This window comes from Mesoplodon densirostris, chromosome 10, assembly GCF_025265405.1.
Source record: "Mesoplodon densirostris isolate mMesDen1 chromosome 10, mMesDen1 primary haplotype, whole genome shotgun sequence".
In the NCBI taxonomy this organism is placed as follows: domain Eukaryota; kingdom Metazoa; phylum Chordata; class Mammalia; order Artiodactyla; family Ziphiidae; genus Mesoplodon; species Mesoplodon densirostris.
Window position 1 is genome coordinate 43,236,008 of NC_082670.1, and position 19,619 is coordinate 43,255,626.

The 19,619-nt window shown below is 34.9% G+C and overlaps 1 protein-coding gene across 3 annotated transcripts in view; it reads right to left on the reverse strand.

Moving 5' to 3' along the window:
* The window catches only part of BMP5 (bone morphogenetic protein 5), a 125,327-nt gene that overhangs the window by 18,387 nt on the left and 87,321 nt on the right, over nucleotides 1-19,619 (reverse strand). For all 3 annotated transcript variants that reach the window (XM_060109944.1, XM_060109943.1, XM_060109942.1), the window contains exon 3: nucleotides 19,196-19,344. In XM_060109944.1, the coding sequence (XP_059965927.1) occupies nucleotides 19,196-19,344 (149 nt within the window). The remainder of the gene's footprint in view (nucleotides 1-19,195; nucleotides 19,345-19,619) is intronic.

A 19,619-nucleotide genomic window follows, 5' to 3' on the forward strand; every position in this document is an offset into this window, starting at 1 on the left:
GTCCCAGACCCTTTTGAGCCCTTGGAGTGGTTGTTTATCAGAAAAGGAGTGCACCCAGGGCCTGGGCAGGAATGGGTGAGAAGTGTCCTAGAGACTAGAAGTAGATGTTGAGAAAGTACTTCTCCTTCTGGGATAGTAATAATAATTCTTAGCATTATAAATGATAAGTATTATCATTATAAATAGACGTGTTTGGAGCACTTGCTGTGTACTCTAGGCATTTTTCTAAGTGTTTTCCATGCATTAATTAAGGTGATTCCACAAATACCTTAGGAGTTAGGTATTACTCTTTCCCCCTTTTTACAATTCACTCTTGCTATGGTCTTCTCATTTAAAATAATTACCACAGAAAACTATATATATGTATATATGTGTGTGTATATATAAAGAAAACTGTTAGTTGATATAGAATTCAATGAAAATCACCCAGAGAGGACGAACTGTTTAACCTTAAGTTGTACCTTTAGGTGAGAATTACTCAAAAGTCATGCAAAAAAAAAAAAAATCTACTCCAGATACAGAAGTTACCAATCTTTTCAGAGTAATATATCATGTGGTTTCAAATACGTGTGTGATTGGCCCTGCCTTGCACCCGGAAAGATGTGCCGGTTTTCTAAAAATATTTATTCAGTCACGACTGTGGAGTAGCCTCAGTCCATTCTAAGACCAGACCCACCTTGGAAGAAAAGGGAACAGGTCCCTAAAATCAATGGCATTTTAGCAAATAAACTCTTGCTCTTAACACAGTTTATTTTGGCAGCATAAACACTTTTGTGTATACTTGTATTGTGCAGGCACCCTCTACCATCAGAAAATGAGACTGTGTTATGTGAGTCTGTGCAGCTGTAGGGAGGAACACAGAGGTCCTTTAAAGGTGGAGATATTGGTTTAAAAAAATGCGTGTGTGTCAGTGCAGGCAGCATCCATCAGCGTCCTCAACAATTGCTCATTGGGAAAACTTGTTGCTTTCTTACAAATATGAAAACGGCCACCGGCTTCCCAAATGCCACTTCACTCTGTCCTAGCAGAGAAAGAACTTTCAAATAATCAGAGCAGTAAACCTTAAACAAATAAGCGTATGGGTTTCTCTTTTAAATGCAAACTTACAGTGGCTCCATGCCAGAGTCTATATTTCTTAGAAAAACTATATCACTGGCATAAATGAAAGAGGCAGTTTGATTTGTGGTTGGAGTAGTTTCCATTCTACTTCCACTGTAACAAATGTATTAATTCAGCTCAGACTTCCTCCTTCTGGCAGCCTTTTTGCTGTAAAAAGAGAAATTAGAAGTTCCAGCCAAATACCATACCTTGAACTGACCCACCTCAATACATAAACACTTTTACAACATGTTTATTCAGGTGTAGCACTTGAAATTGGTTTAAGATGTTTCCAGTGACAGAGAGTGCAGCAAAAGAAAAAAAAAAAAACGGAACTGAGAAACTTGACTGTGATGGAAGAGAATAACTGGTGATCTGTTCTTTAAATTTTGGATTTTTTTTTTCAGTCTTGGAGCACAACATAAAAAGTATTTGTTGAGCTTTGAGTTTGATGTTTTAATGAAGTGATAATTTAACAGGAACAAAATTTTTACTTGTATACATGGATGACTGCAGAAATAATTTTTAATATATGATCTTTCTAATACTGAAATAGGTTGCCACACGATGGCCACGAATGGAATACAGAAAAATCAGTTTTCCATTCATTACAATACACACTGACCCTTTTCCAGTTAAATAAGCATTGAACCCAGAGTTCCAAGTTTTCTTGGGTTTGCAAGAGGATTCCTTTTGTTATTGTTCGAAAGACTTTCAATATTTTGATTTTTATCTGTGGAGAAAGAAGACTGCTCTCAAGATTTATGTTTTGAAAACTGTAAAGATGTGTGTGTGTGTGACAAATATGGGTTTCTTGGGCTTTATGTGTGACAAATATGGGTTTCTTGGGTTTTACAAAGGTGGATATTGTGTGTGAAGCAAAGTCCCCTTCAAACCAATGTGAACTCCCTTTAAAATAACTTTTGATATTATTAAGTTTCCTCTTGGTTCCCTTTCCACTTCAGCAAAGATGTGACTATTAAGATTCCATAAGTTCATACTTACTCAGTGGCTCTTGATCTTGAGCTACACTGTGGAAGCATTAACTATATGACCTTGTCCTTCAGACACATTATACCTCCCTTGATTATGCTGACTGAACCTTTTGAATAGGGCTGAACAGTTATTTTTCTTAGAAGTGCTAATAGAAACCCAGACTATATTGCAGGTATTAAAAATAGTGACTATTTTATAAAAGCTATTTAACAATGTTTAATTTTATTATTAAAGGTACAGGATGTTTTAGATACTGCAAATGTATCAGTAAAGAAACCTACCTAAAACATTTTGATTTAGGAAAACTGTATGTAGGTGTGTATTAGCGTGGTTTTATTTTTCAAAGCTAATCTTCATTTTTGACTTATTAAAAAATGTAGGTAAGAAACATGTATACATTAAGGATTGAATATTCAGTGGATAGCAGATGCAAACTATTATATATAGGATGGATAAACAACAAGGTCTTACTGCATAGCACAGGGAACTATATTCTGTATCCTGTGCTAAACCATAATGGAAAAGGATGAAAAAGAATAAATATATATATGTATAACTGAAAAAATAAAAAAGAATATACAGTGGAAATAAACATAACTTGGGGTAATAAAAAGAGCATTAAAATAAAAGGTTGATAAGGGACACCAGCTTGAATCCAAGCTTAATCATTTTAAGATTCAGACAAGTTTAGGTATAGCTAGAACATGGGTAAGCTAAATTCACCAGGCATATATTTGGAAAGGAATAGAAAAACCTGTAGGGAGAGAACACATTGGAAGGAACAGGTGAACCCCTAGAGTACAGATTCAGAACAATGTCTCAGTGAGTATAAGGAAGCAGGGATTTTGAGTCTGTAACTCAGTGTTCCTTCTGGCCTTGCTCCAATGTTTACATGATTAACTTCTTAAGAACCAGGGGATTCAAGAAAATCTAACAGACCTATTTTTACCCAAAGTCCCTGTAAAATCTTGGGAGGGAGGGCAAGGGAACCCTACTTTGGAGTTTGGTTAATGGTGTGATGCAAGTGGTGATCAAAGATTCTTCTTACATCAGAAGAGTGGCTTCCAAGTAGCTCCACAATGGTACAAGATGGCAGCACCAGAATGTAGGTAGGTCCAAGATGAGTTCCTGTACCATCATCAGCTTCAGAGAGTGGTAACAGTTCAAAGGCAAGCAAAGCAGCAATTTCATGGCATTGGGTCTTTTAAGGTGGATCAAAAACTGTCCCAAAGTGAGAGGCAGGGCAAGTGATGGGATGAACTGGTCCTAGAACAAGAGGACACTTCTCTTGTGTCACATCTGATGTTGTACACTAGGAAGAGGGAAGGGCAGTGATCTGCTAAATGCATGGGGTGAGAGCAAGAGAGGGAGAAGAACTTGATTGCTGGGAGTTGTTCAAGTTTAAATACACTTGGGATCTCCCACACAAATGGGAGAGGAGATAGAAAAGGTTCTTTGAAGGATATACCAGCATTCCAGTGATTTCACTGATGGCAGCTGGACACAAAGAAACATGGTGCCCAATTATCCCAGGTTTTTGTATCACAGAATTCTTGGATCATAAAATAAAAGGGTGATGAGAAAAAATATGGGAGTCCAGAGTTTGATACAGGCAGAGGTATCATCTCTTGCATTTATGAAAAGAATGCCCATTAAATCTTTCCATGTGAATGTTTTTTAGAACTATTCCTAACCTGACCATCTTGTTTTCATCTCGAAATTACTCAACAGGTACTGAGGGAAGAGAAGCAACTTGAGAAGCAAAGATATGGGCATTTCTCAGTTTTATTAACTACAGAATGAATAAAGGTGGGGTTAGGATGGTATAATCTAAAGAAATAATTATTCTTTTCACACAGGTATCAAGAAGATAGTATGTGAGGCTGGCGCTTTGACTTACACATTTTGCCATAACTGAAGATGGATTCAAGACATCCAGATCTTCTCCTCTGACCCTTATGACTTTATATAAGCCTGGGGGTCAGGATATTGTATTCACATCTGCCTAAGGACACAACTAACTATTTTGAAATTTAGAATCATCGAGACAGTAGTCTGGCAAACAAAAGAGCCATCCCCAGCTCACTAGTTTTGTATTTCAGACCATTCTTTTTGGAAAATGTGACTTTCAAAATGTATATTTCTTTAAAAACAGGGTTATTAAAGGAGCCTCTGACAAAACAGCTCTTTAGCTCTTTTGATGTTATAAGGACAAGTGGTTCCAAATATGAGCATTTAGTTTCCCTCCAGAATACACAATTTGAAAAGCATTCACTTGAGGATTTATCAGAGTCTAAACGTTGATATCACTATAAGATGTTAGCATAAATTCCACTGTTTTCTTTCCTATAAACCCACAGTATTGAACACTTAACCCAAAACACCTGTGATGAAACTTGTGCACAAATTACCTATTCTTCATTTTGAAAGACGCTTACAGCATCCTTTGTGGACTAGTTCACAGAAAACAAATCACTGTGCTGTTTCTCATTCACATATTCTCTTGCTCTTTGCTTAGTTTCAATCTGTGATTAAATCTGATTCTGGTACTCTTAAATTATAGTTTCTGTGGCTCTAAATTATACTGGATTCATACCCTTTTTAGAAACAGATGATTTAAAATGTGCAGAACTCTCTACCCGGCATATAGACTAAATCATTTTTATATCAGATTTTAAGGAATGTGGGAGAGATAGAATTTTGTCTACTTAAATTCCATATACGTTTTAACTCAGTGAAATCTTGAATTAAGCAAATTGTAACCTTGCTATGAATTTCAACTATGTCATACTTTGATGAAAAATTTGCATAGTTTCTAGTTTTATAGTAAAAGCACAGACCTACTGCCAGATATTTGTAGTATCATAAATAGAATTTTACATTCGTGTTCAGAATTTTCCTGATTTTAAGATTGTTTACATTGCCTTACAATCTCAAACAAAAACAATGAAAAGCTGGGATTTTAAACTATTTCAGTGATACTGAAAACTCCCAGTAATTTGGTACTGGTTAAAAAATATATTGGTATTGAACTTCAGAGTACAAGGTAGTTAGATATTTTTTAGTGATTCTTCATGGTGATTCTGGGCTTCTGTTTAACAAGCCAGGCTCATCATGCCATTTCTTTGCCAGATCTTTTCGTTTTCTTCTTTATCGCAACATTTAAAAGAGTAAATTAATTTGTTCTATATAATTATATGTTCACAATTATACAGTCATTATTAAAAAGTAACAGGACTTCCCTGGTGGTCCAGTGGTAAAGAATCTGCTTTACAGTGCAGGGGACGCGCGTTCAATCCCTGGTCAGGGAACTAAGATCCCACATGCTGAGGGACAACTATGTCCACACACCACAACTACTGAGCTCATACACCTCAACTAGAGAGCCTGCATGCCACGAACTACAGAGCCCACACACTGTGGAACCTGCACGCCACAACTAGAGAGAGAAAAACCTGCACTCCACAACTGGAGAGAAGCCCATTGCCACAACAAAATATCCCACGTGCCTCAATGAAGATCCCGTGTGCTGCAACTAAGACCCGATGTGGCCAAAAATAAAATAAAATAAATAATAAATAAATAAATACAAAAATAAAAAGTATCAAAAACAAAAGAAGGTCAAGTGTAATAACATGTGTGAATAAGGATAAGATTCTGTAGCTGATGATAGAGAGGAAAAGAAACATTGGGGGTATGACATCCACAGATGGCAACAGGAGACCATGTCCTGACATGCAAACATGAATGGTAGTTTGAGTATTATCTGCAGACAAGAAATGTGGTTACAATTCCTGGTAAATTCCTGGTAACACTGCAATAGAAGAAATTCATTTTCCTCTAGGATTGGGGTATGGGAAGGAAAAAGTTTAAAGGAAGAAGAGATTTTTTAAAGAGTTTCCATTCTTTCTAAAATGTTTATAGAAGGGATTCTCATGCCCTGCCGTCTGAGAAAGTCATGGGGATTAGTAAAGAAATTGGAATATTTGGTCAGAAACACGGGTATGATGGCTCAAGGCATGATAGGGGGAAAATGCAAATAGTTGAGAACTGTAGCTCAAGAAATTTCTGAAAGGTGGGGTGGGGGGTTGCTTGGAGGAAGAAAGGCCAAGAAACATAAAGGAGCAGGGCCAGAGGTTTATGCCTTGTTGGGGAAGCTTTCCAGAATATTCAAATTTTTTATTACATTGAGGGTGGGACTGAGATGATGGAAAAGGATTAGTCTCCTTCCATGGGACATGGTCTGAAATGTGAAGGCTTACTGTCTCAGGTGTGACAAGCCCCACAAATGCTTTTTACTGGGGCCCTCTTTTCAGCTAGTGGAAATATGAATCTCAAACTAGGAATTGTAGTTCACCTTCACATAAGCACTTACGTACTTTTTAATAGCTCCTCTCTTTATATATAAAGCCTTTCCCCTGAGGCCCTATGAGTTTTATAGACATCATCTGTCACATGCCCCCAAAAGATTGGTTAGCTGTTGATCTTACAGGTCTCATTTATTTTAAGAAAGCAGAAACATTCTTTTCACAAAACCATGGGAAGAGTGAATTATTTTTAGTCTCTTTTCCAGTTATTATGTGACTTCTTAAAATAAAAAATGTGTACACACACATATACTTCTTTCCTTTAAAATCACAGGGGAGTTAAATAAAACTATAATGAAAGCAGGGTTTCAGCAGAAATCAACCAAAATGTCTTCAAAAACTATTTTTACGTGTTAAGATATCAATGAAGAAAAGCTTTTAGACATAAACTCATTTGAGTTTGTTTCATAGCAGTGAAATTAATTTCAGACTGCATTTTATCTCTAGTGGATTAAAGTAGAGTTTGCAATGAACTTAATGCAGTTACTTGGGAAATTTATGAGTGCCTAAAGGAAACATTCTTTTTTACCAGCTTATATGATATATTATTCAAAAAGGACTTTTATCATACAGAAAAACATAGTTCATTAAATGTTTGACCTTCCCTTTCAATTTGATACATGAACCTGTGAAATGATCATAAGCTACTTCTAGAATCTTTAGAATAGTCAAGAACTACCAAAATGGAGGAGAAATAAATCATTTTGACACTTAATAAAGAGAAAGAGTGAAAGGAATTAAAAGGTGTTTTCCAAAATACATAGTGAAGGCTTGATACTGAATACCTAATGTATATACCATGATAAGTGTCTACCTTTTGCCAAAAAAAGAAAAGAAAAGTGGAGTTAAGACATTTGGGACTTAGTTCTTTCCTTCACATATGAAGATTGGATCACAAAACATTCTTCTGAGCAAAGAGAAGCAGAATCTTTCTTCACTTTTTGTCATGTCTCTGGCCACAGCAGAATGTGAGCTAGCATGCCCCAAATAAAGGACAAAGTGAGACCTCACACCACCATGATTTCATAGTGAACATCAGAGCAAAAGCATCCTTCTGACCTGTCCACATGCAAAATGACAGTTGGGTTCCCAGGGTGCCTACATTTTGGTCAGTGTGGGTCAGAAGCAAATCTGATCTCACAGCCTACGTAGAACTATCATGTTTCTATCAGTTTATCACCTCACAGAGAAATCATCTGACCACCTCCACTCATAAATAGAGCTGATACCCAAAAGTCATAACAAGCAAGCCTTTCAAAAGCATCAGGGAAATTTGGATTTGAGAAGATGAGCCAGTTCAGTCCTTCTGAAGTTAAGAAAGAAGCAACAGCTGCCATTTTGAAGCTTGGTAATTTATCAGTTGTTTTACATACATCATCTTATGTACTCCTCCCCAAAACACAATGGTTACATTTTTTAAATGAATAAAATAAGGCTCAGAGAAGGGTCATGTTTTCAACTCAGCCCTGTCGACCCTAAGTACTACCCTATTCCTTTAAGTACACAGAGTTCCCCTTTGTTAGAGATTGTTTAGGGCTGATGCTTTCCTGTTGGGTCTCTGCTCCCCACCTTGAAAAGATTGGAGGAATCCATCCATCTCCTGGGTCTGACAGTGGTACACACATTGTGTTTGTCAAGGACACTGTGGTAGCTGCTGGTTTTGTGATGTTTAAGGTCAGACTTTCCTTAGTAAGTGGGAAGACCATTCAACACTCCTTCCAACCATGACAACACAGGTGGTCCCCCCCTACTTTCCATTTCCCTCAAATTGAAACTTGACAATTCGACTGCAGAGAAGTTAGAATCCATGTTCAAGGAGCTGAGATATACAGTTTCCCTATCAAAGTATTTTCCGTCTAATTTCAAGTTTTGATCCCCACTTGTAATATATACTGTTGTCTTTGGTGGGTAGATGCTTTGGTTTGTTTTGGTTTTCCTTTGTCCCTGTGAGTCTACACCAGCTGAGTCAAAGTTTAGCCTCAGCACCAGTGACTGCTGATGCCTTAAACGACTAAAGGCTCTCTCTTCTTCCCATTGTGCTCTGTACTCGTGATACAAAGCCAGCACTGCCCTTGTTCTGCAATATATCTTTAAGAAATATGTTCAGCGATGTTAAACTTATAGGGGAAAGAACAATGGAAGAGACGGCGTTAACTCCGAACGATGAGAATACGGAGAATCTCATATTCTGCCTGGCCCCAAATCAATACTACCATGAACATATTTACCCCTCAGATCATTAGTCAAAGCAGAGTTAGAGCCTAGAATAGAGAATATAACAAACAATAAAAACTGGAATATGTTTCTGACCTTGGGATTTGTTTGGCAAGATGGGTGCTCCACAGTTACTGTTTTGAATTAGGGAAAATCCAAAACAGAAATACAGATGTCGCCAAACACTTCCATATCCCTTTTCATTAAGGGAAATCTAAAAAATGGTAAAATACCTCTTTCACCAGATAATGAAGGAAGACTAACTCCTGTTTTTTCCACTTACTTTAAATCGTTGATTTCAAAATTATTTTTCATGTATGTTTTTAGGTTGTGATGCTAAAATTTGGATAAGCAAATGATGTTTACCAAGTGGCTCTCATTCAAATATAAACATACTATAAATTAAGACAAGGAAGTTGCCTTTAAAACCTGGTTTAAAAACATTGTATATATAATAGACATAGTAAAACAGCAAATCCAAGTTTTCCAATTTATTACTGAATATATTCTATAGTCAAATCTATTTTTAAAGAAAAACTGTTTTCTCTCTACCAATCATTATACAAAATTAAACTAGGCTCTGGAGGCCCATTTCAGAGTACCAACCAGAGAAAAATATAATAGAGATAACAAAATGGATATAGATATTTAAAAAGAAACCAGCATCGTGATTCTCTATTTTCCAAAGAACTAAGGCATCTGTAAATTACATTCAAACCATTTTGTTCAAAATATGAGGTTTTAGCAAAGCAGTTATGGCTCACCCTCTGCTCATAGGGAAAAAAAGTTAAAAAGCAAAGCTAAACACAGTGAAAAATTAAAAACGTGTTTTATTTGCCAGAGATTTTTCTTTTCAATTTTTTTAGGAAAAAATGGCCCTAATATGTGCTCCCCAAAATACAATTCAGGGAGTCCTCTTTAGAGCTGGAATAATACCACGTCACCTTCAGCCTTGATGCTGGGAAGGGGGAATAGTGAGATGAGAGAAAGGAGGAATTTCATCCTGACTTTTTGCAAAATAATCAATTAATATGTTTTGGATACTGCATGCTTGACTAGCCTCAGGTGAGTTTGCTGCACCGTGATTGAAACTACAAACTTGAGTACCAGTTGACACTTAAAAAGGATGGTGGGGGAGGTAGACATGAGGATTCTATGATGGGGAGTGTGGATTAAGGACAGTAAAACAGAGGAGAGAAAACAGAGGAGAACCTAGCAAAATACATTAGTGAGCGACACGGGGCACAAAAGCAGGTGGACGTTCGTTACGGAATTCAAAATAAATTAAATTTGGCTAAATTTCATTACATGTTGAAGCTGACCACTGGAAGGAAAATAGTTACTTTTTTCTTCTTTTCAGTCTATAAATTTATCAAATTAATGATAATTGTGTAAGGAGCTAAAAGAAATACTGAAGTAGTTAGATTTAAAGAAAACAAAAAATATGGTAAAAATGCTGTTACCTGTTGTGGGTCAGATCACAGTTAAATTCCAGACAGAAAATATAAAAGCCCAAAGGTAATTACCAATAGATCCAACATAAAGTTCAATTTTGTTCTATAACAATCATTATTAATAGCACTGTCCTGTTTGGAAATTATAAAAATGCATTAATTTTTTTCAGTTTGGAATTTATATAAAATTCATATCATTTGTGAGAGTCATAGTGTATAAGATCTGGATAGGAAAACAAATCATTTTTAGGTTCAAGGGCAAGATTCTTGAGCTTTCTAAGGCTAAGTTTCCTTGTGTACAAAATGGGAAAATAGTAAAGATAAAGTAGCCATTCCACTTAAAAAGCTCACCAAATGGCTGGCATCTAATACGCTCAGGAAATATTAGTTTCCGTTAGTTATTAATATTATTTTGATTGACCACCACAGCAAATACATGGTTTGAATACTTATTTTATATGAACTACAGATGAACCTAGGAAATAAAACCTGAATTAATCATGAAAACTAAAAAATACGAAATATTAGCATGGAAGAAAAAAGTACTGCCAAAATCAGGGTTTAAAAAAAGCAGCTATTTGTATAGACAGAAAATAAGTTTTGCTAAGTTGAGTGGGTTTGAAATACATAAAGTATAGTTTATAAAAATCGTATATGACTAAGAGAATTAATTAGAACTTAGATTGAACAAAGTAGAAATTTAACAGTGTTCCTATATTTATGTTTAGTTCTCTAGCCATGAAAGGTATATTGATGATTTTGCTCATTTTTATGCAGTGCGAAAGGAGCAAAAATCTAAGCACACTGAATGGATTTATGTTCTCTGATGTGCTTTAAGATATTACACAAGTTAGAAAATCCATAAGTCACAGCTTACGTGGGTTTGGAAAATTAACATATACTGATCTTAAACCCCAGAGGAAATCTATGTCATATTTATTTTCAGTAGAAATCTAGTCATTTTTACCATAAAGATACAGGAATTCTTCTCAGTGGAAACTCTTCTGAATCATTCACATAAAATGACCAAGGAAGTTGTTTTGCTTAGCTATCTTTTAAATCTCTCTTATGGCTTGATTCATACTCAAAAAAAAAAAAAAAGATGTTCTTAGAAACTGACATATTGCCATAGATTTATTTATGTTTTAATGTTTTTAAAATTCTATAGAAATATGATAGAAACAGAAGCTATTTTAAAATGTTCTGGAGAAATTTAGATTAAGTTTTACGTTTCATTATGATACTGAAAAATATACTGTGGTACTTAAAGAAAAAGAAAACATAATCCTACTTAAATGTTGTAATAAGAGCTCTCTAGACACCTTAATAATTATAGATTTTCAGCTGTGAATTTATCTGATCCTTCACATGATCAGTTGGGAATTTGTTTATGCCTGGGTATTACCCCTCTTTTATACACACACACACAAAAACACACACACATTTACCCCAAAAGATGTCTAATATTTCTTACTTCCCTTTATCCATTTCTCCATCTCTGATTTTATATAATATCTTAAGTTTTGGTTTGAATGAAACTATTTAATACCAAGCTCCTTAAGATGGTATATATCTATTCATGGTACCCTCTCGGAATATAATATTTATATGTGTATAATGCTTAAAGTGTAAATATATAAATTATAATTACCTGAGAAATTATCACAAGCAATATAATAATCCCTAGACAAAAGGTCAAATAAATAGTGAATTCTTCTAGTCACACGAGCTCATTCCCTCACAATACAAATAATTCCATAGCCATTAACTCCCAGGTCTTAGGCACTTTATTCTTATGCCTTCAAGCTGCCCTTTTTACACATTGATTTAATTTCTGGACTACAGGGAAAATTTAATTTTACTTATTCACTGTATTTATTTAAGTATTTGAAGATAACTATTCTTCAACTGTCCTCCTAATTTATTCTTAAATATTCATCCAAAAGTCAAGCAAGTGTGCTCTAATTATCCTCAGCATTAAACATTAAACATAAAGAAGTATTTCATTTATACTAATATTTACCTAAAACAAACATGAGTATATGTTCCTTTTCCCTACCAGAACATTTAGCAAGATACGCGATTTTTGCAGTTTCTTGAAAGTAGAGACTCTCATTTATTTGTTTGAAACCAATTGTCAGCACCATAAATTCAGCAACAGGGAGCCATATGGTTTTATGAACAAAAAAGACTTAATTGCTTTAAAAGATAAAGTTCAGATAAGGGAAGAGAATATTATCAAATCTCAAAATATTTAAGAGATCCTCTGATAAGTGAACATAATTCAACTTTCTGAACTGAGATACATAATAATGAGAAACTGTAGTCAAAACAGCAGGACAAAAAGAAAAATATCACCCTTGATCTCTGAATTTCTTCTGCTACTTATTAGCACTATGTCAGCTGATATTCAGATTAACCGGCCACATAGATCATTTGACCCTTGAGACAGATAAATAGTCATCTGACAACACAAGGGCTTAATTTGGAAAATTTTTCCCTGAGTTAAAAAAGACTGTATTTGGGAATCTAAGGATCACAGAACAAACTTATTTAATCAGATACTTGCACTGAAAAGCAGCAGATTCCAGGACTTACTAAATTTAAGCAGATTTCACATTAAGAACTCCTCATCTCTCTCAGACAAATATGCTTACATTTAATAAAAGTAAAAGAATGTCAAGTTAGTAACTCACATATTAATTTAATATATAATGACATGAGGACTTTAGATTATAGAATAGATTTTTCTAATTAGGAGTATATATTCTGTAATTCAAAAGATGTCATGGAATTTTTGAAAAATCTGATTTAAGACAGCATATTTAGAAGATATCACAGGATATTGCAATTTTGGAGAAAAATTTTATCAGTGCTTTAAATTACTCTTCACATAATAAGGAACAATAGAAATAAGCAACAGTTCAGGGTTGTAGAAAAAGAAAACCTAATCCCATTTCTTATTAATGTAGGTGTGACAGTTGTCAATTTGCAGGAATGAGCCCCAAAATTCCAAGTGGAAGGGTAAGGAACATGGCAAAACCCTGGGTAATAAAAGTTTTAAAATACTCACTTTCAGTTTAATTGTACTGATAACTAAATTTAAGACCCTTTTTATAATTTGAATAATGTTGGTGGAAATAAAAGAGGATGAAATTGTTGGTGTTTTTAGAAAAGTTCTGAAATATCAATATATTTATGTACATATATAATTTCTAAAAATGGAAGAGAGAAAACTTTTGTGTACTAACAAGCAAAAAAAATTAAAAAGCTATAACTTTACCCCTTTACAATGTCTGGGAAATATAGCTGCTAACCAACATGGGCTATATCCTGAGGAGGCAATAATTACAAGGGTTTGTTTCCTTGGCTTTCAAAGAGGTCTTCTATGATGTGTTTCCAATCAATTCATAGAGTATCTTCATTTTCTGATTTTTTTAATGGGAAATATCACTTATGTAGTGGGGATTTTATGCACTTTGCTAAAAAACTTAGCACAGCATATATTAGGAGTTCTTGGGTCTCACTCTTTAAAAAAGATGATCAATGTTTTTTTCTTTTTTTTTTTTTGCGGTATGCGGGCCTCTCACTGTTGTGGCCTCCCGCGTTGCGGAGCACAGGCTCCGGACGCGCAGGCTCCGGACGCGCAGGCTCAGCGGCCATGGCTCACGGGCCCAGCCACTCCGCGGCATATGGGATCCTCCCAGACCGGGGCACGAACCCGTATCCCCTGCATCGGCAGGCGGACTCTCAACCACTTGCGCCACCAGGGAGGCCCGATCAATGTTTTTTAACCATGTTTTCTATGAGCATTAAACTACTGCTTGTAAGAAGTCATGTTGATGTGTAATGTTTGCTAATATGTTTATGAAGCCAAATGATAGTAATTTACACTGAGACATCTCTGGGTTGAAATTTTTTTTTAGTTATGTACACCAGCCTTTAATCAATTATCCTCGTATATTACCCTATAACAAGGGTCGTTTCCTTTATATTCATTGATGCAGTTAGTTATCTCCCAAATAACCATGTCATTTTTTTCTAAGAATAAAATTGTTGGGCCTCAAGAAAACTACCATATTAAGTACTAGTAATTTGATATTCTCCAGTGCCTATGAAGACCTAGTCAATATAAGCAATCAACTGATCATGACACATATCTCTGAATGTTCATTTCTGTTGGCTTCATACCCTAGATCAGATGTATTTAAAAGCTTCCTACCAATAATCATTTCATCAACCAAAGTTATTAGACTTGCGCCTAATAACGTAACTATACACTATGCTTCCAACTCAAGATTTAAGAACATATATCAACAATCTTACCTCTCTCCAGTGGACTATCATTTGTGAATTTATCTAAAGTCTTATTAAATCGTCTGTAAAATCTCCACAATGAAAGAATTGATCCTAATTTAAGGAGTACCATGTAGAGTTAAGTCTCTATGCATTTTCTCGTCCAGCTCAACCCAAACACCTTTATTCCTGTCTCACCATGTTCCGGGTACTATTGCTTAATATAGTCTCACACTGTCCTTGGAAGGTAGTTACCATTACACTAATTTAATTAACGCTGTGGCTAAAATGTAAAATATTTTGTCAGAGCCAAGATTTGAATCTAGTTTTCCTAACGATTTCTTCTTAGAATTTATATTTCCAGAATGGAGCGATCGATTTTATTTCTTTATTCTCTTTATTTAAATTAAGTATCAAAACCTTAAACTCTAAGTTATAACAATAACTATAAATTTCTTTATATTATATTTAAGCATTAATGGTAATGAATTTAATTTGATATTTTCATACCTCTGAAATCTTTTTTTTCCCTTGATTTGGCTACAAAATTTAGTGAAACTTTGAAATCTCTGACTTTAAATCTGAATTTTTACCTTGATATGCTTGGAAATTATGCCACAACTTTGTCCAAAGAAAAATGGATTTTAGAGTCTTATTAAAAAAGAACCTTATACTGTTTCTTGGACATTGAACAATACTCTGACAAAACAACATTTTGATGACTTGAATACAAATGAATCAGAAACATACGGATTGAATTTTCCTTGACATATAAGTGGGTTTGAATAGACAGGAAAAAGTCATTGGCAAAATTTACTCTGAGTATTGCCAAACCTAAAATGTCTGAAAACATAGGGTTTTAAAAAAGACATTCTAATGATCCCAAAAATATTATCTTTGTTTTTCCATCTCTAAATTATTCTATAAACCCTAATTTGAAAAAAATGAATTAATTTACTTGGAAGGTTTAAACTATATAAAGCATCAAACAATGGAAAATTACACTATTTGGGGAGAAAACCCAAGTCTTAAAAGCTAGATTAAATTGCTATCTGGGTAATAAATTCTGTGTATGTATATATATATATAGGACATAAATATATTATATATATATAGGAGATATATATATAGGATATAAATATATATATAGGATATACATACATATATATATAGGATATGATACCAATTACCATAGTTTTATTAACAATTTTAATAAGGATTTAACAAGCCAGGTAATTAATGTATGTTTATAATTTAGGGAACTGAACATCTTAAATTATAAGACAGACCTAAATCTACTCATTTGCTGCTAAAAAAAAAAGAGTACCTATTTTATCATAGAGGGTTATTAACCACCATGAGGGAGTGTTAGAAAATTCTGAAACTGATTTAGCACAATTGGATACAACCACTTGTATGGAATTTCTAGATTTTGCCGGTAAGAAGCAGCAATGTTTCCTTTCCATTTGCTTGTTCATATGTTTGCTTTATTTAGCTGAAACAGACATTTGGAACTCAGAGAATTATCTATTCTGCATGAAAAAAAATCAATAGAATATCCTTAAGCTCTCCTGCCAAATCCATGGCAGTTCACTTATCAAATTTCTAAAAAGAATATTTTACAAACTGACATACTTTCCACAGCTCCTCTGAGGAATCATGATGTTACTTTTGATTTCAACAGTCTTTTGATTTCCAAAATATATTTAGATCTCTTAGCTATTTTTTCTTTGTGGAAGCAGGATAAACAAAATTTAATAATCTATATCACTGACTTTCTCCTCACCTTATGATTGAAACGATTTTAATTACTGTACTGTGGTTTGTGGTATAAAATTATCCTGTGTTACACCAAATTGGTTTGGTTAATAATTAACCCAAATTTACAGTTTGGAATGTCTTCTTAAGAGTAACATGTTCATATATGTAAAATAGATAAACAACAAGATCCTGTTGTATAGCACAGGGAACTATAGTCTATATCCTGTAATAAACCATAATGGAAAAGAATATGAAAAAGTATATATATATATATAACTGAATCACTTTACTGAACACCAAAAACTAACACAACATTGTAAATCCACTGTCAATTAAAAAAAAAAGTAACATGTTCAATGACAGGTGGTCCATAAAAGCCTTTTAAGTCACAAACTCGTTCAACAATCATTCAAAACATGTTTTTAATACCTACAACCTGCACGGTACCAAGTACCAAGGGTACCATTGTGAACCAGAAATACACTTCCATGACCTTATGAAATGGATATTCATTCAAATATGTAATCATGAAAGTGTTACTCTGATTGATTAAAGCAGCAAGTCTAGTTCTTTAATGACCTGTGGTCAAGTTACAAGAATATACACATAAATTAGATGTCATGTGCCTTCCATGATTTGTCTCCAAATCACTTTCCTTATAGCATCTGCAATCATATTTATACATGAAAGCTGCTCTAGCCAAATCTGGATTGCTGAATGTTCTAGACAACACCATGACTTTTTGCCATTCTATGTATTTACTCCCATTGTTTCCTCATCCAGGAACTACCTCTCTCCTCCTTTCTCACCACCACACCCTCTCCCTCCTCATCTTCATTTCTTGAAATCTTACCCAGCTGACCTAGCCCAGAAGTGCCCTGGACCACAGTACTTTGGCTCCATTTGGACTTAACCATCTCCTTATGTTTCCTATAGTGTCTTGATTGTATCGCTATTTTTAGGATTTACGGCACTTTAGTCTTTCTTAAGTAGCTATATTTGTCTGTCTCCCAGGTCATTGTCTCCTTAACACTTTGTCTTGCATGAATAGGCACTAGAAGATTTTATGTCGAACAAATGAATAAATGAATAATAGTCAACAAATGAATTTGAAAGAAGACTTTCCTGAGTTTCATTTTTTCACGACTTCCAATTACTTCTGCTGAGAAGTAAGCATATTCAGATTCCATTGTTGCAAATAAAAGGTGGTCTGTCTGCTCTGGCTTAAATACAAAAGGCCAGTTTGTCTAGCATATTTAATCATTTTAATATTTTCATATCAGACAATATTAAAGAACCAAAGAAGAGCATCAGAAGGCTGTGTATCTCAAACCTAACTTTTAAAAAAAGAATTTGGAAACCTTTGAAAGAAGTGAAATGTTAGTTTATTTTAGGCTCCAAAAAATCACATAAATAACATGTCATTTAAAGTAAAATTACCCTTAAAATATAAGAGAAATCAATCAAAGGAAAAGGATAAACAACAAATAAAGTAGTTCTCAGAGAGAAAAGGATGAATTGAAAGCAAGATAGAACTAAATAGTATAGGGCCCTCCAATTTCTTCCCCTAGATACAGCTTCCTGATCTTTAAAAGACTGTAGTTCAAATTTGCTCACTGTTCTACACTCAGAGTCCACTGGACTCTTAAGGTGTAGTGAAGTGCATTCAATAATATTATGTGCTGACTACCTCATGCCTCACTCAACTGTAAGCCTCGTGAAGCCATCTCTGTACTTGCTAACTATTTTATCTCCAGCATCAAGCCAAGCACACAGCACATCACTACTCAGTGAGCATTTCTGAGCATAAGAATAACATCTGGAGCTTCTCAAAAAAGATTTCCTATAGACCTGTGGACTAAGAATGACAACTGCCATTTCAGTAAACAAAGGATGTTGCAGCCAACAAGCCATCACACTACAGCCACCCCAACAGTGAGCCCTGAGGGAAGTTGGGGTGGAAACAGGATGCCCACCATCAAACCATCAGCCACTGCAGCTGCCCCCTGATTGTGCACCCTGAGGAGACTCAGGATGAGAGGACACATGATATTGACCCCAGACAGCTGAGATGCATATCAAAGGAATGATTTCAATAAGCCCAGACTCTTGCATCTTCCCATATATAAATTTCTTAACTTGAGATGCCTGGTTTTCTTTAATTAACAATAATCTTTTGATGTTCTGACTACCTGGTCTTTGTTGCAAAAACTCCTGTATATCCTGGCTCCTCCCCTACCTCTTTGGAGCTGTCCCTTAGAGTTATCTGAGAGGCTGTGTCCTGGGCTTAAGTCCCCAGTTTTGTCCACCAAGTAAAACATAACTCTCAACATTTAGGTTGTGCTTTATTTTTCAGTCAACAGATCTCTCCCAGAAGTGATTCTGGAGCTGTTGTCTTTGACCAAATATTATAATATGTTAAAACCTAACTCAGTATCATTTTCTGCAGTTTTTTATGACTCTTTTGTTCCATCCCCATCCTCCTCTGTATTATGGTAGGTCCTTTGTCTGTTTCCCTATTATCTGTTTTGATATATATTTCTTTTTATAAGTCAGGTTTTTGAGATATACTTTGAATATGGTAATATCCATTCTCTTTTAGTGTACAGTTCTATACATTTTTACAGAGTATATAATTCTGTAACCACCACAAAATCAAGACATAGATCCACAGCATTTTATACATCGCTTTCTTTCAGTATTGTTGTATCACAGTAGTTCTACTTGTTTGCATACATGTCTTTGACACAAGACTAAAAACTTCAAGAGCAGGAACAGAACTTAATTCTTTACCCCCCACACCAACTGCAGAGCCTGACAATAAACGTGTGTTCAGTAATGTGTTTATAAATAAGTTAACTAATCAATATATTGCCCTATCTTATAGTAGAATACACCACTTTGCACATTGTGTGTATAAAATATACATTGGTTAAATCCCACAAAAAGCTGTAACTCTCAATGGGTCCAAACCAAAACTCCCCAAAATTTATGAAATTCAGTGCTTACCATCTCCTGTTTCTGCACAGAGTTGTAAGCCCAAATTGTTCTGTGGATTAATCACCCAGTGATTGCTGGTCACAGTGATATCAAAGACAAGCCAACCCACATCTAGAGCTTGGGCCTTTCTTGTGTCTAACAGGAACAGATCTGCATCCCTAAAAGAAGAAAGAGAACAACAGCAAAAAAGAGTTACAGGTTTGAATGAAGATCATCATTTCCTACACTTAAGTGAAAACACTACAAAAGCACACTTACAATAACAGGAGTTCATTAAAGAATAAGAGGAACAAAGGACTCAAGTGATGAGTAATAAGATACAGAACATTTTATTGCTGGAATCCCAGCCCAAACCTGGTGCAGATTAGGAATATCTGACAGTAATTTCCATTTGCCTGCTCTTCACTGTCAAGTTTCCTTTACAAAGGGACTT